This window comes from Seriola lalandi, unplaced genomic scaffold, assembly GCF_002814215.2.
Source record: "Seriola lalandi dorsalis isolate HSWRI2012SDOR001 ecotype SW California unplaced genomic scaffold, Sedor1 jcf7180002054875, whole genome shotgun sequence".
In the NCBI taxonomy this organism is placed as follows: Eukaryota; Metazoa; Chordata; class Actinopteri; order Carangiformes; family Carangidae; genus Seriola; species Seriola lalandi.
In genome coordinates, this window is record NW_019525428.1 from 981,922 (window position 1) to 1,004,628 (window position 22,707).

Here is a 22,707-nt window from a genome sequence, read left to right on the forward strand (position 1 = left end):
CCAAGGTTCAAGTGAGTTGAGGCGATACCAAAATGTGATGTGAAAATATCCACAACAAATAACGGGCCAAGGAATCTCCATTATAATCAGGCACTGCTGGGATTTGAACCCAGGATCTCCTGTTTACTAGACAGGCGCTTTGACCAACTAAGCCACAGCACCTGTGTGTACAAGTACAGATTAGTGACAAATTCACAGTCCAGTCACGTCTTTGCACTGACATTATATGCCTTGAAAATGTATCTTAAGCAACAATGAAAATGAAATGAAAAGGGGTAATGGTGGTCCTAGTGGATGCCTTGACAAAAAAACCTTTCCGAAAGAAAAATAGAATAAAAGAAGACAAGATAACAGGCGCTGTGGCTTAGCTGGTTAAAGCGCCTGTCTTGTAAACAGGAAATCCTGGGTTCAAATCCCAGCAGTGCCTGATTATAACAGAGTTTTCTTGGCCCGTTATTTGTTGTGTGTGTTTTCACGTCACCTTTTGGTACCCATTCAACTCACTTGGAACCTTGGCGGAGGTGATACCCAAGAAAATACCAGGTACAATCAACAACCTTTGCCCAATGGAAAATCCAAAAAGTTGAGTAGCATATCGTCGAGTTGTGCTGCTACCATGCACTATAAAAATGGTAATGGCGGTCGTGGTGGACGCCTTGACAAAATGACCTTTCAATGGTGTGTCCGGCAAAAAGAAAAAGTACAAAAGACAGGTGCTGTGGCTTAGCTGGTTAAAGTGCCTGTCTAGTAAACAGGAGATCCTGGGTTCAAATCCCAGCAGTGCCTGATTATAACAGAGTTTTCTTGGCCCGTTATTTGTTGTGTGTGTTTTCAAGTCACCTTTTGGTATCGCCTCATCTCACTTGGAACCTCGGTGGAGGTGATACCCAAGAAAATACCAGGTACAATCAACAACCTTTGCCCAATGGAAAATTAAAAAAGTTGAGTAGCATTTAGTCGAGTTGTGCTGCTACCATGCACTATAAAAATGGTAATGGTGGTCCTGGTGGACGCCTTGACAAATATACCTTTAAATGGTGTGTGCGGCAAAAAAAAAAAGAACAAAAAACAGGTGCTGTGGCTTAGCTGGTTAAAGCACCTGTCTTGTAAACAGGAGATCCTGGGTTCAAATCCCAGCAGTGCCTAATTAGCACAGAAATAAAGGGGCTTCTTTGACCTGTTATTTGTTATGTTTTCACGTCACCTTGATACCAAAGAAAGTACCAGGTATTATCAACAACTTTTGGCCAATGGATAATCAAAAAAGTTGAGTAGCATTGAGTAGAGTTGAGCTTCTACCATGCATTATAAAAGGGGTATTGGTGTTACTTAAAGAACAACTTAACACCCTTGTGGATGTTGTTTTGCTGACCTCCAGGGGTTTATATACAACACAAATAACAGGTCAAGGAAATTCTGTGCTAATCAGGCGCTGCTGGGATTTGAACCCAGGATTTCCTGTTTACAAGACAGGTGCTTTAACCAGCTAAGCCACAGCGCCTGTTATCTTGTCTTCTTTTATTCTATTTTTCTTTCGGAAAGGTTTTTTTGTCAAGGCATCCACCAGGACCACCATTATCCCTTTTCCACTGCATGGTACCAGCTCAACTCAACTTGACTTTTTTGATTTTCCACTGGACAATAGTTGATGGTACCTGATACTTTCTCTGATATCACCTCTACCAAGGTTCCAAGTGAGCTGATGAGATACCAAAAGGTGACGTGAAAACACGACAAATAATGGGTCAATAAAATTAAATGATAATCAGGCACTGCTGGGATTTGAACCCAGGATCTCCTGTTTACTAGACAGGCGCTTTGACCAACTAAGCCACAGCACCTGTGGGTAGAAGTACAGACCAGTGACAAATTAGTCAAAAACTGAGTGAGAAGCAGGGTGACAGTGCCTCCATCCACAGGGCATGAGGTGTCACTGATGGTTTCATGATTATGAAAATGATGTGAATCCGGTGCTATGGGCTTCACAGTCACCACATCTCAACACAGTTGAACACATATGGGAGATTTTGGAGCAAAGTGTTAGACAGCGCTCTCCACCACCGTCATCAAAACACCAAATGATGGAATATCTTTAGGACAAATGGTGTTCATCACTCCATTAGAGTTCAGAGACCTGGAGAAGCACTGACAAGGAGCTGAGATGATGTTCTGGCAGCACGTGGTGGAAAAACATCTCACTGAAAGTCTTTATGTCAGTTTTTCCTCTTTTGTTTAGAGACAATGTGTGTAGGAAGTTCAATGATAATCAGGCACTGCTGGGATTTGAACCCAGGATCTCCTGTTTACTAGACAGGCGCTTTAACCAGCTAAGCCACAGCGCCTTTTATTGTTTCTTCCTTTATTCTACTTTTCTATCGAAAGGCTGCAGACACTATTGGAAGGTTTTTTTGTCAAGGCATCCACCAGGACCACCATCACCCCTTTTCCACTGCATGGTACCAGCTCAACTCAACTCGACTTTTTTGATTTTCCATTGGACAAAAGTTGATGGTACCAGGTACTTTCTTTGGTATCACCTCTACCAAGGTTCAAGTGAGTTGAGGAGATACCAAAAGGTGACGTGAAAAAACGACAAATCATGGGTCAATAAAATTAAATGATAATCAGGCACTGCTGGGATTTGAACCCAGGATCTCCTGTTTACTAGACAGGCGCTTTGACCAACTAAGCCACAGCACCTGTGGGTAGAAGTACAGACCAGTGACAAATTAGTCAAAAATTAAGTGAGAAGCAGGGTGACAGTGCCTCCATCCACAGGGCAAGAGGTGTCACTGATGTTTTCACGATTATGAAAATGATGTGAATCAGGTGCTATGGTGTTCATCACTCCAGTAGAGTTCAGAGACCTGGAGAAGCACTGACAAGGAGCTGAGATGATGTTCTGGCAGCATGTGGTGGAAAAACATCTCACTGAGAGACTTCATGTTGGTTTTTCCTCTTTTGTTTACAGTCAATGTGTGTAGGAAGTTCACTGATAATCAGGCACTGCTGGGATTTGAACCCAGGATCTCCTGTTTACTAGACAGGCGCTTTAACCAACTAAGCCACAGCACCTGTGTATAGAAGTACAGACCAGTGAGGATTTCACAGTCCAGTCACGTCTTTACACTGATTTCATATGCCTCTAAAATTTACCTGAAACAACAACTTAACACCCTTGTATATTTTTTTTGCTGGCCTCCAGTGTTTTACATACACTACAAACAATAAGTCAAGGAAGTTCACTGATAATCAGGTACTGCTGGGATTTGAACCTAGGATCTCATGTTTACAAGACAGGTGCTTTAACCATCCTGTTGTTATTTGGGGGGGCACACAAGAAAGCGAATAAACATATTTCCCTAATGTCACGGATGGTAACTGATCAATACAATGATAGACTCTCATAAACCCAAAATAAGAACTGAAAGTGTAATTATATAACATTCAAATGTCATAAAGTATGTCAGCCTTCCCTGATAACACTAATGGTCAGAACAGTGGGCTCAAAGCACTGTAAGTGCACCACTAACAGGACACCTCTCCAACACTGTGAGATGAAGTGAAAGCTTTTCTGCCAGTTCCACTTTGTTCAAAATCATTTAATCAAGCAGAACATAACTAGTTATTCTTGTGCTCTGGTTCTGATCTGGCCATAAAATTAAAATAGTATCTGCTCAGAGATTGTTTATTCCAGCCTGATTTAGTCTAATGCAGGACAGATTCTATTACTACTGCAGTTGCTCTTTTCATCTCTAATTGCTAAAAAATTTATGTTAGAACACTTTTTGGACCTTATGTTTGGACACCTTGGTTTGGACTTCAGGATTATTTCCTGTTTTATTTTGTAACAACTTACCCTCTGTTTCTCATGTTTATTTCCTTCCTGTCTTTGTCCTGTTTCCCTCCTTGTTGATTTTCTGCCCCGCCCTAATGTGTTTCACCTGTGTTCAATCACCCTTGCCTCCCTTGTGTCTATTTAGTCTCTGTGCTCCCCTTTGTCAGTTTGTTTTCCTGTTTCCCTAGTGTCTCTGCTTCTGCTCTTTGTCTGTTTGGATCTTTGGTTGTACTGTTTTGTTCCAGTGTTTTCCCTATGATTTTGGATTTTGAGTTTTCAGCATTTTCACAGTTATTGTAAGTTTCTGTTTCTTCCTCATTTAATAAATCACCTTTTCACCCACTTCGGATGGTCTGTATCTGCGTCCTACTCTGCAAAACCTGACAAAAAGGGGTTGGAAGTGTATTTTCAAAGGCTGTTGAACATGAGAGATGTTGAGAAAGAAGTGTGATGTTGTGATGTGTGATTTCTTTTCATTTCTTTTGTATGTTTTCTACTTTGTGTTGTACCCCAAACACTTCAGAAACACCTTATCTGATGATCGTCACTCTAGATGGCATTGCCTTGGCCTCCAGCACCACTGTGAGGAATCTGAGTTATCTTTGATCAGGATATGTCCTTTAACTCCCACATAAAACAAACTTCAAGTACTGACTCTTTTCACTTACATAACATTGCAAAAATAAATCATATCCCTACTATGTTAGCTTCACTGCTGTAAACATGTTTATTTCTGCTGTAAAGTTAACATGGGAGTCTATGGGGACTGACTCACTGTTGGAGCCAGCCTCCAGTGGCCATTAGAGGAACTGCAGTGTTTGTTTCATCTTTCAGCCCCAGAAGTTGCCGCTAGTCTCTTTATTAGTCTTATTATTGCTTTTTGATTGCTTTCATTTTTGTCTGATACACCTATTTATCTATGTATTTTCATTTTACTTATGTAAATAAGTTTTAAACTTCTCTGTAAAGTATTTTGGCCAAGATTTTTTTTAAATGTCTATCATAAAAATGATGCATTTTTACACCGACCACCTCTTCCCAGATTTCAGAGGAGAGGCCACCTGCCTGGTGTGACCCTTCTACAACACAGCGTTTCTTCCTAGGGTGTGGTAATGTAACTTTTCACTTGAAACTGACAAACTGAAAGAAGTTTTACTTAGTAAATAAAGGCAAGGCTTTTACAAAGAAGCTCTTTTTGTTTCTTTTCTGTTTAGATCCCCGTCCACCCGACACGTGACGGTGGGTCTGAAGTGGCCCGTCATCCCAGTCTGACACCAGGTGTGTTCACTGGAGAATTCCTCCCTTCTGGCAAGTTAGAGGGGGAGTCGGAGATAGATGATAGACAAGACGGGGAGGGGGTGAGGGGGATGGAAAGAATTGTGTGTATCCGTACACTGTACAGTGTTGTGTATCTTTTCAAGTCAGAACTTGTGGGGTTCACGTTCATCAGTGGATTCGGTGTCTGAGATATGCAGCTCTCCTCTTGTTGTGGCTTGTTGGTAAATTTGTCACATCCCCAAAGACTCAGATGAATTCAACAGTGTCTCCAGCTTCCACAGGACGTGTCTCTGTTGCATCTCTACAACTTCCTAGAGAAAAGTTTCTATGTAGAAACTGCCATTCAAGTTCTCAAAATTTCAGTTAATGTGATATAAATTAGAATTATTCTTAAGTTGTTGAGTCATTTTGGCGTCTTTAGGACCAGATAGGAAACTGTTTCACTACATCAAGGTCCTCTCATTAAGTTTTTACAACTGCATCTCCTGCTTCTTCTCTGAGGATAGTTAATTAAACAAACTGATGAGATATGGTTGAAAGATGTGGACCTTGACTTTAGACCTTTATCTTTCCCTTAATGAATAAACTTAGCTGCTAATGAGAGTGAGTTGTCTTTGTGAGCTGATGTTGCTGATACTCTGCATCTGGTTTGGCCTTGTCTTAAAATGTGGGAAATGAGTCTTTGAGTGTAGAAATGTGGGTTACATAAACCTAAGCCTACACCTGTCCCCCATGATGAAGATTATAAAGACAGAAATCCACATTTCCACGAAGCAGAGGAGTCATGCCCCCCCCCCCCTCCATGTGACCCAGTCCTGACAGCGGGGTCGGTACAGTAGCTCAGTGTCCTTTCTCAATCCGTCCTGTTACGTTCCAGCCCACCCACCTCCCTCCCTCCCTCCCTCCCTGTGCTGATCCGCCCTCCCTGCTCGGCTCTGCTCTGCCGGGCTCTGGCATGCAGCGATGCTGTAGATGCAGCAGACTGGTACAGACACTGTTTGATACTTGAATGCAGCAGCCGGGGAGGATAACAACATCCTGACAGACACTGAGGAGAGGACAACGATACTTCACTGGACAGCAGCCAACGTAAGCTCCTCGCTCTCTCCGCTCTGCTCCTCTCTCCTTTATCTTTTCCTGACAAGTGTTTCTGTCATTATCTCATACGGCTCATCTCTCCCTGGAGAGGATGTGTCACCATTCAGCCTGTGCCCTGTCCACTCACACAACTCTGTCTTATCATATGTTCTGTAGCTTTCAAAGCAGAGCAAGTACTCACTCCTGTCATACAGTGAATTCTGTTTTATGAAATTCAAGTAAAGAGTGAAAACATAATATATTTATTTTTCCCTCTTGTGTTATTTGTGATCTTAAGCAGCGTATCAGCTCAGAGCGAATGCTTTCATCACGCTTCAGCCGGGACGCCTCCTTTTAACTTTTAATTAATAATATTAATGTGACGCTTAAGTTAGTTATTAATCATGTGACACAATAATCTGCTGAAGTCAAAGAGTGAGTTTGTGAAGTTGTGTTACGTGAGGGGAAAAAAAGCCAGATAAAAAATAATTTTCCATCAGTTTTTGTCCATCAATGATTCAAAAACATGAAATATTAATATTCATTCATTTGTGAGTTTGTTCTTTTGTGTCCCTTGAGTATCTATAAATATTATATGTAATATTTGACGAATAAAAACAGATACAAACTCTTCTAGACTCAGTGTAATCATAGCAAAGTCGTTCAATGTCATAGCTGTACATTCAACATTTTGTCACCCCAAAACAACAGATTTCTTTTTTCTTATTAGCTCTTATTTACTCTGTAATGTGATATAGTGATAGAAGTGAAGTCATGTTCTTTATTTATCCCTTTATCCCTGATAAAACGTTATGGGAAAGATCTTCGTCTGCTCACAGTGTTTAGATTAAATACTGAAACAGTTGATAAATATACAAAATACTGAAGGAAAATGAAGGCGCTGAAAGAAGCTGCAGTAACAGTTTAACTGTAAGCACCGAATTAAGTGTCAATGTAAGTGTAATTATTGAACGTGTCAGTTGAAATTTAAGAGATGAAAGGAGCTGAAATGATAGTTTAAGTGTAGGTGATGAATTGAACTGAAAGTGGAATTCCTGAAGGAAATGACTGGAGCGGAAGTGCACTTATAAACTGAATACAATAAACAATATAAACACAATTTATTCACTGTTAAATAAAAGTGAAAGAAAACAAATTAATGCCCAAATCAACCCTTTTATTTCTTCGTTAATCACCGATTAACAGTTGTACAGCTGACATATAAACTTGTCACATATAGACGACCCCACACACACACACACACACACACACACACACACACACACACACACCCCCCAGCTGTTTCCAGCTTGTGTGTAAAAAGTGCTGTGGTGGCTTATGGAGCCTGTGTAGCTCTGACGAGGATTTTTTTTTTTTTCTTCTTCTATCAAAGCCTCTTCAGTGAATTAGCTCTCACCCTTACACAGTCATGGGAGAGCAGTGCTGTTCAGTGCACAGTACAATCCTTATGTTCAGCCTTCTCATGTTGTGTAAGAGCAGCGGGGCCTCGCCGTGAGGCTGGACGTTCACTCGCAGAACAATCAGACCTTAATTGAGGTTTAAAGCTTTTCAACACGATGTTTTTGTCTGTAAAACTGTGAGTGTCCAGCTGACACAACACAGCACTGATTTTACAGTGTCTGACCTCTCAGAGTGCCATTACCTCTACCTGCCTATAGAGAACATACAGTCTTGAGTCTCATCCATATTGTTTGTTACGATGGGAATTTACTGAGTTTAAGCAAAATGGGACCAAAAGAGAATTTAACGACGTAATGTTTTTCCCTAAAGGGAACATGTGGTCTGCATCATTTTACAGCAAACGATAACACAACAAACATTACAAACCAACATATCAACAAAAAGAAAGGACAGCGTGTGGTTTCCACTGTATAGTTATATTACTGGGAAACAGAGAGTATATGTCGTGGAGTGACCCGGTTGACCCGAACATGCTGTGAGTTGCATTACAAAAAGAATCTGAAGGCAGCGCCTCTGTTTACATCACAATAGTCCTTTTATTGTTTCCACTGTGCATCAGGGTGAGTAAAATCTATCTCCAAGTAGTTCCTAGTGAAAAACCAAACAAACAAATAAACTGAACTTCCGGCATGACCAGTGCAATGTTTGATGCCAAGGCGGTTAAAAAAAACACCTGGTCAAACACCTGAAGGAAACGGTGAAATTACAACCTTTATACCTGAGTCACGGCAACAAGCACAGCGACATCCAACTAACTCTTACACATCGGCCCCTAATTGTAAGCGAACATAACAATTCATACACAAATATCATAAAAGGAGCCAAAATATTACCATACATTAAGTTGCAGTTTGCACTCTTCAATGAAGTTGGATTCCTCGGTCACCGCTCCTTCACTCAGTCTTCGAGAATCCCTCTTCCAAAAGTGGATCTAACCTAAATATGGGACTCTGTCTTGCACACTGTTGCTTTCCTAGATAACAGAGTAGAAATCTCTTGTTTTGAATCCCTGTTTCAAAGAAGTGACTAAGCATCAAGGCAATGGCGAATGTTGGCAACCTTTGCTCCTAATAGATCATCCAGGATACAACCAGACACGACTCTTGGGTGTGAATGTGATCCTGTCCTGATTGGTCCTGTTTGGGTGGTAATCATCCTCCGGTGAAAAAATCCCTTTCAATCTGAGGCAACTGAGCTTCCTCCATTCAGAAATGTAGGCGATGAGCTGGTCAGTAGGACTAGACTCTACTGAGAGTCTACTGAGTCGTCCATTGCATTTGCAGGCCAGTCCTCATGCTTTCAGAGAGATGCAAGACCCTCAAGCCGCCTGTTGTTCTTCAGAAACTCTGACACTTTCATTCCCTTTGATGCAGCTAGAATTGACTTTTCTCCACTGTGAGGCTTCAGATGTTCACTGGCATCAGGGAAGTGTTGTAGTTGGACATGTCTAGACTCTCTGGCTTGATGCACCTTATCCACACATCCTCAACCTCTCCTGCAGAGCTCTTGCGTCATCATTTTGGCAAAAAATGTTTCTGTCGCCGGGAAGCCAGGAGACTGACTTGTTAATTGACAGCTGTTTTACATCTGTCCGATCTGACTCCTTTTGGTTCTTGGCCCTTTGATCCTCTGCAATAGCTTGGAAAACAACACAACTGTTGCTGATCCGTTACTCCAAGGTGAAGCCCCCTTTTCAACACAGACCAATGAGAATCCTTATCAACTGGAGGGTTTCTCCTTCATTGGCTGAGCTCTTCAAACGGTCATCCACATTCAAATAATGCTTGACAGTGTGAAGCACTTTTTATCATCGGCAGTTTTCCTCAGTTTATATCTTGCACAACTGGAAATAGGAAAAGGAAACAGCACTGAGCAGGTGAACAGTCGTCCTGTACTCCACAAGGTTTGGGACTTCTGTTGGGTTTGGATTAAACAAAGATTAGATCAACTTCATTGTTTAATACCTTAATCTAAAGCCAACAACCCCTCCAACCTAAAGCACCATATAGGTAGTTTGTCCCTAGGTTTGTGCCCCACCGGACCTTCATCACCCTGGTAACAATGATATAGCCCATAGGAGCGAACCAGCACCAGGTGTACTGGACCTTCTTTGTCATGGTTACTATAATAAACATGTGATTTAGGTTCAGGCACAAAACTACTTGGTTAAGTTCGGAAAAAGATAGTGGTTTGGGTTAAAATAAGTCCTTAAAGTTAGAGGACCTGTGTCGTCACGTTTACAATAATAAACACACAGTTAAGGTTGTGGAATGGTCGTGGATCCGAACAGGAAATGAACAGCGATATTCTGTTTGAAAGTTTTTTGTCGACCTCTCCGACCTAACTTCCTCCTTTACTCCTGTCACAGTAAAACATAGCTATGGGTCGTAATAAGCGGCTTGTAGAGATGACCTAAGGCGTCATTTGATACAGGAGGATAGTCTCACCAGAGAACACGTGCATAGCAGAGTGTGTATTTTTTACGCTAACGTTCGGAGAGATCTATGGTACATGAAATCTTCAGATTAGACTTTTCATCTGAGTTCATTCCAGTTGAATCAGGCAAGTGCCATGATGTTTTATCATCACTTTGATGTCTCCGTTTAGCCGTGTGGACCTGACCACTTTATGTGATTCTAATGAGCCTTTAATCAAGCTGCATTTGGAGCATCAAGTCTTAGAGTCAGATACAACACTGTAGATAATCTGAAGTGGTGTGATCCCAGGTCACTGAGTTCTCTGCCTCTCCTCTCTCCCCTCTGTGGACCTTCCCTCTCATTCAGAACAGTGTAGTTGACTCGTGACGCGTTGGCATTCATAACACGTCTCTCCGTTTCGCTGCCTTCTTATGAACACCTTTTGGCGTCCACGAAAGACTTTTCTTTGGCTTCTCCCTCCACGCTGGCAGTGAAATGTGCCTGCGTGGAGGTGTGATCGGGAGGGCAAGTGAAGGAGCAGGCATTTCCCATACATTAACTTCTCTCTGTGCTTGGTAGTGTACCTGAGTCTGCAGAGTTTTTTCCCAAGCCGTAACTCCATCCCCCTCCTGCTCCGAGCAGATCAAGGGTAGAAAAGAAAGTTGATTTTAATCCCCAAGGAGATTATGAACCCCATGAGTGATTAAATGAGACTTCTGTCTCAAAAAGGACAAATTACTGTACCACCTCAGACTTGGGAACCGTTTTTACAGTGGTCTGCGCGGAACAAAGTAGATTAGATGTATCTCCATTTCGATGATCATTAATCACCTTGCGATCACAGGGAGGATTGCATATTTCTGCTGCTTAGACGGTCGTGGATTTTGTCTGACGGTGGTCACGCCTAAACTATCTTTTCCCAGGAAAGGTATATAAATTTCCATTGAAGCTGGACTCGCAATGAAGTATAACTAGTAGATGTGTTTTGCACATGTACAAGCTGAACTGAATGTATTGCATCAGCAGTGCCACTAACTGAGTCATTGGGTGGGTTTCCATCCACCTGTTTTTAGACACTTTTTCATTTTGCACAAAATGCAGAAAATCTAAAAGCAAAATGCATCTGTAATGCAACCGAATACAGCCGTAAAATATTCACAGTAAAGTGCAAAATGCTCATAGGCCACTGACTGTATCAACAAGAGGTTCAATGTCCTAAGAGAGGACTGAATAACAAGACTAGGACTAGTCTACTGCTAGACAGTGAGGCTGTAGTTAGCAAAATGCTGATGTCACCATACTGACATGCTGAGATTTAATGTGTAATAAAATGTGTTCTCTGATCTGTATCTAAGTTTAGCTTGTTAGCATATTAGCATTTGCTAATTAGCACTAAACACAAAGTACTAACTGAGCTTGATAGAAATGCCATTTTTTTTGGAAGTATTTGATATTTGACAAATTCAAATTTTATTAGAATTGATGCCATGGAAAACATGAATGTCTGAAATAAATTTTATGGCAATCCATCCATCCATCCATCCATCCCTGAAAAGAAAGGAATAGCACCAAGGTCAGTGGAGTGCATCGTCTGGGAGCTATTAATCTCAGAATCTGTCATTTCACAGCAGCTCATCCAGTAGTTGCTGATCAGTTTGGACCAAAGTGATGAACCGACTTATCAGCTGCTTGGTTAAAAACTATTAATTCCAACCTGGCCCATTGATCTTGAATGTCTCACGGACGTTGGTATCATAGTTTCAGAAACGTTACACCCCAAATAATCAGAGAGGTGAACATTTGCACTTCACTCACTGCTGCATTTCAAATCTAGTCTGGAATAGACAATCAAAGTCACTCTTTCACATTTTGTGTTTTAGAATTCACACTCACCTCAGTTTGTTCCAGCTGTAGCTGTGACTACAACACTTTTCCAAATAAAACACATCATCATTATTAATGATTCATGAGCGTGTTTGAGCATTGAACACCTGTCCTCGTCTCTTTGTTTTGGCCTTCTCACCATACCAACATTGGAGCTATGAAACCTTTCAAAAGCATTTCTACTCACTGTCAAATTCACTCATGATCTGTGGTGGCTGTGTGAGAAAGGAACAATGCATCGAAAAGCATGAAGTTAATATTTCTTTTTCTGGTATTAAAGAGTCCACAGACTGTCTCGGGTGTCCTGCTGTTTTGTTGTCTCAGTGTGGATGGAGAATGTTTATTAAATGACCTCCAAAACTGCTGTCCCCAGCTGCAGCTGTAAAATTAGACATGCCAGCAGATAATTAAGCATGACTAACCTCCTCTTCTCTACCTTTTAACCTTCCCCGTCCTCCCACAGACACAGAGCTGGTATGGACAATAAGGCGCTGGAACCTGACTCTGTGAGCATCCCCATGGAGGAGGGCATCATGTGTAACGGAGACGGACTTCAGCCTCAGCAGCAGCAGCAGCAGCAGCAGCAGGAGCCGTCCATGCTGACCCACCTGAAGAAGGTGGAGAACGAGATCACCGAAGCGCAGCGTTTCTCCCACCTGCCCAAACGCTCGGCCGTGGACCTGGAGTTCATCGACCTCTCCTACACCATCCAAGAGGGCCCGTGCTGGAGGAGGAGAGGTAACACACACCTCCCTGTCACGTCTATTTTAATCAGCTTGTGAAGGGGTAATGATAATAATAATAATTTCTGTTTGACACTGTGGTTAAACTACTGCTTGTCCTTTACAGCTCATGATTTCTTAGACGTTTTCTGCAGTAAAATACACGATATTAAGATTCAAAATGAGTTCCTCACGTCCCGCTCTTTCTGGAGACCATAGCCGAGCTGTATATTGGAGCACAGTTTCCCATTCTTCAAAAGTAAAAGACAGTTGTATCCCAGCAGCTTTCATCCCACATATCTAACAGTAATGTTTCTGAACCCTTTTCCCTCTGCCTTCAGGGCCTGTCACTTTACTGAAACTGCACTTACTAAAGTGATAAACGATCTTCTGCCTTCTATAGATTCAGATTCCACCTCTGTGCCTCTCTTACTCGATCTCAGTGCAGCCTTTGATATCACAGATATTATCCGCCTTTCTCCATTTATACTTCACCTTTTGGCCGAAATCATTCACTGTCATGGAATTAATTTCCTGTTACGCTGACGACACTGAACTGTGTCTTCCTATAACCCGCGACACCTCTGACTGCCAAGAACGTGGGTGTTACGTCTGATGCTGTCCTCTTTTTTATTCACCACATTAAAGACATTACCAAGACCTTTCTTTTACCTATGTAACATTGGTACAACTCAGTCTTTTCTGTCCATGGCGGATGCCTTTGTGTAGTTTGTTTCATGGTTCAGACTGCTGCAGAAAATACGACCAGATCAGACCAACATTTCTGATCTGGGAATATCGAGAATATATTTATTATTTTAGATGTTATTTATTAATATTGTACAGTCTGCAGTAACCAAACAATAACAGATGAACAATAAATACGACTCTGTTCTCAGAGTGAGAAAAAATCCTGTTACTGGGCTTTTTTTTCTTTCTGCCCAGCAACACCATTAAACTAAACCAGTAGCACATCAGCACGTGACTGACTGTGGAGGCCTCCAGCAGTGAGAGCTGAGCTGATGCTCACTGAGTTACTGTAGCTCTCCATACTCTCTTATTGATCTCTCTTGTCACACACGGATGCAGAGGGGAGAGCGGAGGGAGCTGCGCTGATTTGTTTCCTCTTTGTCTTTTTTGCTCCAGTTGTTGGATGTTGTTAGAAATGGTTGTTAGTCACCAGGGCTGAAACGCCGCCCTCCCCAGGATCCATCTGTGTCCATGGATTTCACACAGGATCAATGAACACTGCACAGTGGAGTCAGAAGACAGCAACATACAAATACAGTAGTTACGCCTGTGCTACCATGTGTATTTTGGTCAATAAAGATCAAAGTAATTGACTTTTTAACCAGTTAACCAGTCAGGTTGTTTATTTTATTTATCATTTATGGCAAGATGGTTGTTGATATTACAGTAAAGTATCCACTAATTGTGTTGGACAGACCTGAGTACTGTGGGTATTTTAACCTGCAGCGACAACGTGTGTGTGTGTGTGTGTGTATGTGTGTGTGTGTATGTGTGTGTGTGTAGTTGTTTTTGATTCTAAAAGTAGACGTGGAAATTCTCTTCTCTTCTCGTTTCCTCAGCTGTCGATGTCATGTTCACTTGTCTCATTTGTTTCAGTGGCCAAAAAATATTAGTTAATACAGATCTAATCATTTTGAATTTTAGTTATTTGTTTGTAGAAGCTGGATATTAAAACAAACAGAGGAGCCTGTGTTACCTCATCATTGTTGACGTATGTGATGCTGTTGTTTCCCCCCCCGTTGTCGTCAGGTTTCAAAGCCTTACTGAAGTGCCTGTCCGGGAGGTTCTGCAATCGGGAGCTGATCGGTATCATGGGGCCCTCAGGGGCCGGGAAGTCCACCTTAATGAACATTCTGGCTGGATACAGGTGAGAGAGTAAAACACAGGTTCACAGCACGATTAGAGGAAATCAGCTGTCATCAGGCGTCTATGGAAGAAATCCATGTGTCACACAACTAGAGCAGAAGCTTGTGTGTTCATTATGTGTGTGTGTCTGTGTGTGTGTGTGTGTGTGTGTGTGTGTGTGTGTGTGTGTGTGTCCTTCCTGTTGCCCAGGGAAACAGGGATGAAGGGTCAGATCCTGGTCAATGGTAAACCCAGGGACCTGAGGAAATTCAGGAAAATGTCGTGCTACATCATGCAGGAAGACATGCTGCTGCCACACCTCACTGCACGGGAGGCCATGATGGTGAGGAGCACTCCGACTCATGCTCAAAGTGTGCTTTTATTTTGAAACTTCTATTATTATAGTAAGATCTTCAAAATATGTCATTTATTTTTATATTTGACATAAATAAAAATGTGCGGGAGTGACTGTCCTGTAAAAACCTGTTGATTTAAACGACTGTGTGTGTTTCTCTTTCCTGCAGGTTTCAGCGAACTTGAAGCTGGATGAAAGTGTGGATGTAAAGAAAGCTCTGGTGAGATAAACAAACATCTGCTAGCTTGACATAAACACAGCAATAATCCCGACCTCAAACACTCTCCTGTTACCTGCCCAGGTGAACGAGATCCTGACCGCCTTGGGGCTCCTCGACTGTGCTCACACCCGCACCAGCTCGCTGTCGGGAGGTCAGTGTAAACGTCTGGCCATCGCCCTCGAACTGGTCAACAACCCTCCGGTCATGTTCTTCGACGAGCCCACCAGGTGAGTCGCAGAGGCACAGGTGTGCAGATGAGGGTTTAATTTAAATTTTTAAAACACATTTGGAACGTATGATGTGTATGTGTGATGTCTGCAGAGTTCCCCTGTAAAAGCAGAGATTAAACCAGGAACCAATCCCGAGGTGAAGCCATCACTGAACTAAACATGAGAACAACTGTCATAATATCTTGATCCTTACTCGTCTTTGTCTTCTCATGTTTCTCTCTATCTGCTCATTAACAGTGTCTGCTCTCTCTCTCTCTCTCTCTCTCTCTCTCTCTCTCTCTGTTCAGTGGCTTAGACAGTGCGTCGTGCTATCAGGTGGTCTCACTAATGCGTTCTCTGGCGCTGGGAGGACGGACCATCATCTGCACCATCCACCAACCTAGTGCCAAACTCTTTGAGATGTTTGACAAGGTATGCACCTGCCGATCGAAGGGTTTTATTTTTACGGGACGCTGTAGGAAAAGGTTTTTTTTTTTTTTGAAAAGTCATTTACATGTCGGTCTTGAGTAATCTCGTCCTTCCACAGCTTTACATCCTCAGTCAGGGACAGTGCATCTACAAAGGCACAGTCCCGTACCTCATCCCCTACCTGAAGAGCCTGGGCCTGTACTGTCCCACCTACCACAACCCTGCAGACTTCGGTGCGTTCACCTCACATTTATTCACATATGTGCCGCAGTTACTTTGCCTGAGGATATGACCGTTATGTTTTGTTTTCTTTTGTCTTTGCTTCAGTCATTGAAGTGGCGTCAGGAGAGTACGGAGACCTGAACCCGGTGCTGTTCGAGGCGGTCCAAGGTGGAATGTGCGCATTAGAGGAGAAGAAGAACCAGTGTGGTAACAATGGCACATCAGTCTGTGCAGGGAAATACCCCAAGGTGGGTAGCAGATGATGTGGTCTGATCCAGCCCTGACTGTAGTTGTGCTGTGGTGTTTTGTGAAGTGACTTACTGTATGATTATTGGACACGGTTTTTCACTGATCATCTGCTTCCACTTCCCACAGGACGCTGGACACATAGAGAGACATACTTTTGCCACAAGCACGCTAACACAGTTTTGTATCCTCTTCAAGAGAACCTTCATAACAATATGCCGAGACCAGGTGGGTGACGACATGTTAAAACGTCACAGGACAAGTCTTGTGGCTGTTTACCGGTTTTAAAATGTGTGAAAGGAAAAGTATCTCTCCCACATTTACTGATCTTGAAATTTTATTTAATCACCCACGTCTGTGATTTTGGTTTTTATATTTTTTTCTGCTTTTGTCCTGTTGTCAGGTTTTGACCCACCTCAGACTGATGTCCCACATCTCCATAGGTGTGTTAATAGGTTTGCTCTATCTGAACATTGGCAATGACGCCAGCAAAGTCTTTAACAACACCGGCTTCCTCTTCTTCTCCATGCTTTTCATCATGTTCGGTGCGCTCATGCCGACCGTGTTAACCTGTGAGTATGACCTGGTGGAGGGAATTGACTCATGATGTTTATTGTTGATCCTGCTGTGCCAATGAGCCACGTCCATTCCTTTCAGAATCTCAAATGTTGACCGATGCATGTAAATGTTTTTCTGCACCATGTGTCAGTTCCTCTGGAGATGTCTGTGTTCCTGAGGGAGCATCTTAACTACTGGTACAGCCTGAAGGCCTACTACCTGGCCAAGACCATGGCGGACATCCCCTTTCAGGTGAGCTGGCAGTGTTTGAGGTCGGAGGGGCGGGTCACTGTGGGAACTGAGTGCCGACAAACCGCACAATGCAAAACACAACTACACAGAGCTCTACACAGTTCATCTATCTTTCTATCTATCTATCTATCTATCTATCTATCTATCTATCTATCTATCTATCTATCTATCTATCTATCTATCTATCTATCTATCTATCTATCTATCTATCTTTCTATCTATCTATCTATCTATCTATCTATCTATCTATCTATCTATCTATCTGTTTATCTATCTATCTATCTATCTTTCTATCTATCTATCTATCTATCTGTTTATCTATCTATCTATCTATCTATCTTTCTATCTATCTATCTATCTATCTATCTATCTATCTATCTTTCTATCTATCTATCTATCTATCTATCTATCTTTCTATCTATCTATCTATCTATCTTTCTATCTATCTTTCTATCTATCTTTCTATCTATCTATCTATCTATCTATCTTTCTATCTATCTATCTATCTGTTTATCTATCTATCTATCTGTTTATCTATCTATCTATCTATCTATCTATCTATCTATCTGTTTATCTATCTATCTATCTATCTTTCTATCTCTCTATCTATCTATCTATCTATCTATCTGTTTATCTATCTATCTATTTATCTTTCTATCTATCTATCTGTTTATCTATTCTATCTATCTATCTATCTATCTATCTATCTATCTGTGACGAGATAAAAACAGAAACTTACTGTGTATTTACCCATATGCATATATATATATATATATATATATATATACATATATATATACATATATATATATATATATATATATATATATATATATATATATACATATATATATACATATATATGTACATATGAGGTAAAATTTTCATATAGAACATGTAAGAAATGAAATGACATTAAATTAAATTTTAAAATGAATTTTAAAGGGTTTTAAATTACACTTTTTTTTGCTATCATCATATTTATTGATGTGTCATTTATAATCACACGACCCCATATGCAAATGTAATATATGTACATATGCTACAAGTTAGAACAATTTCATGTATTGACATATATGTCTAGCCCAAATATGTATGTTTATGTATGTATGCTTATATTGTAGACATATGTTATATATAAATAATATAAATATATATCTATCCCAAAGCCTGTCAGTATATGTTGATATTATATATGTAAATATAAAACATAGACATGTTTAAAATTAATAAGAATTAATGATAAAAACATATAGCATTGGTGTATGTATGTTGTTTTAATAAACTTGCATATACAAATTAAATACATATCATTAATAAATTTGGTCAGAACATGTCACTCCATATAAAAAATCATCACGTAGATATTTGTAATAAATGTACATATCCACCTTTTACTGTGGGTATTTCATATACACTATGTTATAAACTTATATCTTCATATATCCAGAGGATGTACATGTATGATTATATAGGTGACATATGTGGCAGCATCACTCTTGAGATAAAGGCATACATGTCATAATTTACATTTCTGTGTGGGTGGGACATTTCCCTCTTTTACACCATCATTCATGTGGCTCAGAAACATTTGAAGAAATTTTCCTAACATGCTTTTATTGGCAATAAATAAAAATCTATCAATGAACTTCAGTTGTTTATGATCGATCTGAACCCACCGTGTTTCCTCTAACGTCAGTATTAGGTCACATGAGATGAAGGTTTTCTGTGACTAAATAAAGGTTAATCAAAGTGTTATTTTAGGTTATCTGCCCCATCATGTACTGCAGCATAGTGTACTGGATGACAGAGCAGCCTCCTGAGGCCAGCCGCTACCTGCTCTTCATCGCCCTGTCCACCTGCACCGCCCTGGTAGCCCAGTCGCTAGGCCTGCTGGTTGGGGCCGCGTCCACCTCACTACAGGTACTGCTAGGTTTGCATTGTTAAATACAGGATTCCTTTGCTTGTGTTCCACATATGAAACACATTCTCTGCGTCCTTATATTAAACAGGTAGCCACATTTGTAGGACCTGTCACGGCTATCCCAGTGCTGCTGTTCTCTGGATTCTTCGTGAACTTCGACACCATCCCCAAGTATCTGCAGTGGAGCTCCTATGTGTCGTATGTCAGGTGTGTACCTTCAGCAACAAAAAACTGTAGCTACTTCAGTTCACCAATGACTTAACTGTGTACATTTATTTAATAACAATTTAATGCTTTTTGGTTCGTTCCAATGAGGCATAAAGATGGCGATGCTGGTTGTCGATCTGTCCAGAGCTAAATATCTTAAACTATAATCCCGAGTTATTACAACCAAGTTCAGTCGTCGTTTCTATTCTCACTAAGTTATTATTTTATATTTGTGAATGCAGCAACGTCCTTAAGAAGAATTGAAATGGGTCAAAAAACAAGTGGTCTGGTTTTTAACAAAGCTCCAGATTTATAGAGCGACTGACTCATTCAGCTTTGACCCTCCTGTCCTTACTGCAGTTGTGCACACACACTTTTCCTGTGCAGTCAGGGATTACTGAGTAGATTGTGATAAATCAAAGTTGGCTTTAAAGTAGTTCTGAACCACTCCTCTTTGCAAACATTGTCCAAAGATAATGGATGAATTTTGATGGAATTTGCTGTGAATATTCAAGGTCCCTAGAGGGGGGGGGTCTGACCTTTCCTCCATTGTCCAATAAGTTCATCTTACCCATATGATGAACCCTCAGTGTTTTGGACACTCCATGAGTTTTCATCAAGACAAACCTTCAGGTTAAAACGTCATTATACAACCATGGCAACATGTCCACAGATAGAAGTTGGAAGACAAAAGTGCTAAGATCCATATAGTCTGCAGGTCTCTGTCCATGTGTAGTGTGATTATAGATCAGGTCTAGGTTCTATATTAATACTGTGAAAGTATCAAAGCCTCAGTCCCCGCCCACCTGGACACACTATCCAATTCTTGCAGGATTTGGTTTCTCTGAGTGTTTTACCTGAAATCTGCTATATTTTGATTAGATCAATCCTCTCTTCTGATTGGCTCACCGACCTGTTGTTACTAGAGCTCCAGAGAGAAGCCTGAGAGAGGAGATGTAAAACTACACTGAAAACCACAAATATGTTTACTTATGGCTCAACACTTGAAATAAAACAGAAGAAGAAGAAAATATGGAGCTTTAGTAAACAGTATATTACTATAGCTTGGAGCAGCCATCTTGGATTTTGAGGTCAGGGTTGCTGAGATTCGTCCAACTCTCCAGGTTGGAAATCTGACTTCAGGGGATGTTCCAGTTGAAATTTCCAACTTCCCAGTGCAAATTGAACGCACCATTAACCCTGTTGATCTTATGGACCTCATGGACGTCCATCGAGCACCATGTTGGTGATTTTAATAAAAGCACCGAAATCATCAGCGTGCTGCTTGTTTAAAGTCTGATCTGTTTTTTCTCAGAATCAGGAGCACGTACATGACTTCCAGTCATGAATTTTCCTCGGTGTTTGTTTCTCTGCCACAGGTACGGGTTCGAAGGGGTGATCCTGTCCATCTACGGGATGAACCGTTCAGAGCTGGAGTGTCCGGGGAAGGTGTGTAAGTTCCAGCAGCCTGAGGAGGTCCTGCAGCTGTTGGACGTGGAGGACGCAAAGCTCTACATGGATTTCATTGTGCTCGGCATTTTCTTCATCATCCTACGACTGGCCACCTACCTTGTCCTCCGCTACAAGGTCAAGTCTGAGCGATAGGTTTCATTTGGCTCGTCTTCTGAAAACTAAAGGCCCCTTTCTTTCTATGCACAAAAAACAAAACAAAAAAACAACCTCTGTCATGTGGGAATTTGTTTCATTTCATTTCAACACATTGCTGCTAAAAAAAAAAAAGAAAAAAGGACAGAGCATAAATCCTGATCTGTTATCCTGCCAGCAGCCGTGGAGGGCAGTGACTGACGATGCACAGCAGTGAGGAGTCGTCTTAGAAACCAACATACACCTGTTTTACCTCAGACACCAGAACTTAACTTCTTGCACACAAAGCCAGATCAGTCATGAAGGAGGGCAAACACACTGAGCCACACTCAGCAGCAGATACTGTACATTTCATATTCCTGCAAGACAGAAATGTTTTAAGGCAGATGTGCAAATACAAACAGTGTTTACATTCCTCTATTAGCCAAAAAAAAAAACAACCTGTGGACAAACTGTTGCGCAGGAGGATAAAGTGTGAAGTATTGTGCCTGAGAGAGTGAAAATGAATTAAAGTTTTTCAGTGATAATCATGGGATCATTATATCTGTACACTGGATGAAAGCAGTTTTTGTTCTTCTTGTTGTTGGAGTCCAAAGCATTTATTTCCTGTTTATCAATTTAATCATTGTTTGAGCTCAATAGTTTTTTTTTAACATGTTGATAGTTGTAAATTAAGCTCCGTCATGATTACCTACCAAAATTGGGTGTTTTTTCTACTTCCATAATATAATCTAAAATCATAGTTGAAATAAATATTGCTCAGCCTTAATAATTTTATACTGTGCTGTATTATCTTTAGTATTATATGCAATATAAATGTATTTAAGCAAGAATAGATGAATTAACTGAACTGTATCATTATTATTTTTTTGTTTCCACACTTCATCCAGTAATGTCACATGGAAGCAACAAGCTCATGCAGTCATATTTGGTGCTATGTGAAGTTTCATGTTTTATTTGAATTATTATGGAGAAAAAAATGACGTGTGTGGACTGCACAGTGAGGATGGAGGGGACTCGGAGAACAACCAAAGAGAATTAAGTGTAAGGAAGTACGGTGTGTGTGTGCGTGTGTGTGCATGTGTGTGTGTGTGTGTGTGTGTGTGTGTGTGTGTGCGTGTGTGCATGTGCATGGGGTGAGCCCAGCAACCATGCAAAGATAACTCATTATTGCCACTTGTGATCTCAGTCCTCCACACTGGAGGTAGAGTCGTCCACAAATCAGAAGGTCAGAGGTCACCAAGTGTCACTGGGCAGGATACCGAACCCCAAATTGTCCTCGATGTATCATTGGTGTGTATGAATGTGAATGAATGGGTGAATGTGGCTTGCAGTGTAAAGTGCTTTGAGTGGTTGATACAGAATATAAGTGCAGTCCATTCACATACAAAATAAATAGCTGGTTCTTTTTTCACTGTTACTAATAAACTTGTTTTTGCACCAACTGGCCTTGACTGAAATTCCTTTCTTCATATGAAACATACATGGACGATTCAGTCAATTCAATTACATGAAGTGCAGCTTTAATAAAGGTGCATTAACATGACTTGTTCTTATCAGATAGAGCCTGGGGGGAGTGAGTGGGTGACCACACGTTTAACCATTTAAAAGCAGCGGACAGTTTAACAGTTTATTGAGGCAGGAAAGACCAAATGCTCTGCCTGAAAACACATGGAAGAACAGAAAAAAGTCTTCAGACATGCTCAGATATCAAGACTCCTACTTCTCAGTCAGATAACTTATCATCATTGATAAAGCCGACAAAGAAAATTGCATTGTTTCCACGTCGTACTTTGCCTTAGAAATTATTATTGTCCACTTCAGTTCTTGGCAAACAGGCACAACTCAACATAACACCCCGAGAGTCAGCTTCTATCTGGGTCACTGGTAGTCCCCACTTTCTCTCC

The 22,707-nt window shown here is 41.0% G+C and overlaps 1 protein-coding gene, 1 long non-coding RNA gene and 9 other non-coding genes across 12 annotated transcripts in view; 5 read left to right on the forward strand and 6 right to left on the reverse strand.

Moving 5' to 3' along the window:
• LOC147817860 (uncharacterized) overlaps positions 1-5,179 on the forward strand; it is a 12,394-nt gene extending 7,215 nt beyond the window's left edge. The window contains exons 1-3 of one of the 2 annotated variants that reach the window (XR_015438608.1): positions 3,729-4,134; positions 4,881-4,947; positions 5,053-5,179. This is a non-coding gene — a long non-coding RNA (uncharacterized LOC147817860). Of the gene's footprint in view, positions 1-3,728; positions 4,135-4,880; positions 4,948-5,052 lie in introns of those variants that run through there. The other variant, XR_015438607.1, reaches the window with a different exon arrangement.
• trnat-agu (transfer RNA threonine (anticodon AGU)) lies at positions 89-162 on the reverse strand. The gene has a single exon. It is a non-coding gene; the product is annotated as a tRNA-Thr (tRNA).
• trnat-ugu (transfer RNA threonine (anticodon UGU)) lies at positions 354-427 on the forward strand. The gene has a single exon. It is a non-coding gene; the product is annotated as a tRNA-Thr (tRNA).
• Positions 713-786, forward strand: trnat-agu (transfer RNA threonine (anticodon AGU)). The gene has a single exon. It is a non-coding gene; the product is annotated as a tRNA-Thr (tRNA).
• Positions 1,072-1,145, forward strand: trnat-ugu (transfer RNA threonine (anticodon UGU)). The gene has a single exon. It is a non-coding gene; the product is annotated as a tRNA-Thr (tRNA).
• trnat-ugu (transfer RNA threonine (anticodon UGU)) lies at positions 1,428-1,501 on the reverse strand. Its single transcript has one exon. It is a non-coding gene; the product is annotated as a tRNA-Thr (tRNA).
• On the reverse strand, positions 1,768-1,841 carry trnat-agu (transfer RNA threonine (anticodon AGU)). The gene has a single exon. It is a non-coding gene; the product is annotated as a tRNA-Thr (tRNA).
• Positions 2,269-2,342, reverse strand: trnat-agu (transfer RNA threonine (anticodon AGU)). Its single transcript has one exon. It is a non-coding gene; the product is annotated as a tRNA-Thr (tRNA).
• trnat-agu (transfer RNA threonine (anticodon AGU)) lies at positions 2,627-2,700 on the reverse strand. Its single transcript has one exon. It is a non-coding gene; the product is annotated as a tRNA-Thr (tRNA).
• trnat-agu (transfer RNA threonine (anticodon AGU)) lies at positions 3,002-3,075 on the reverse strand. The gene has a single exon. It is a non-coding gene; the product is annotated as a tRNA-Thr (tRNA).
• A 54-nt stretch (positions 5,180-5,233) lies between the features above and the next one.
• LOC111671323 (ATP-binding cassette sub-family G member 4-like) lies at positions 5,234-22,244 on the forward strand. Its single transcript, XM_023428428.2, has 15 exons — positions 5,234-6,205; positions 12,440-12,714; positions 14,478-14,595; positions 14,784-14,916; positions 15,098-15,148; positions 15,230-15,375; positions 15,666-15,789; positions 15,905-16,019; positions 16,114-16,256; positions 16,384-16,482; positions 16,658-16,826; positions 16,964-17,064; positions 18,829-18,987; positions 19,077-19,195; positions 20,575-22,244. The coding sequence occupies exons 2-15, from the start codon at positions 12,453-12,455 to the stop codon at positions 20,798-20,800; spliced, it is 1,965 nt and encodes a 654-aa protein (XP_023284196.1). The 5' UTR covers positions 5,234-6,205; positions 12,440-12,452; the 3' UTR covers positions 20,801-22,244.
• The last annotated feature ends 463 nt before the right edge of the window (positions 22,245-22,707 follow it).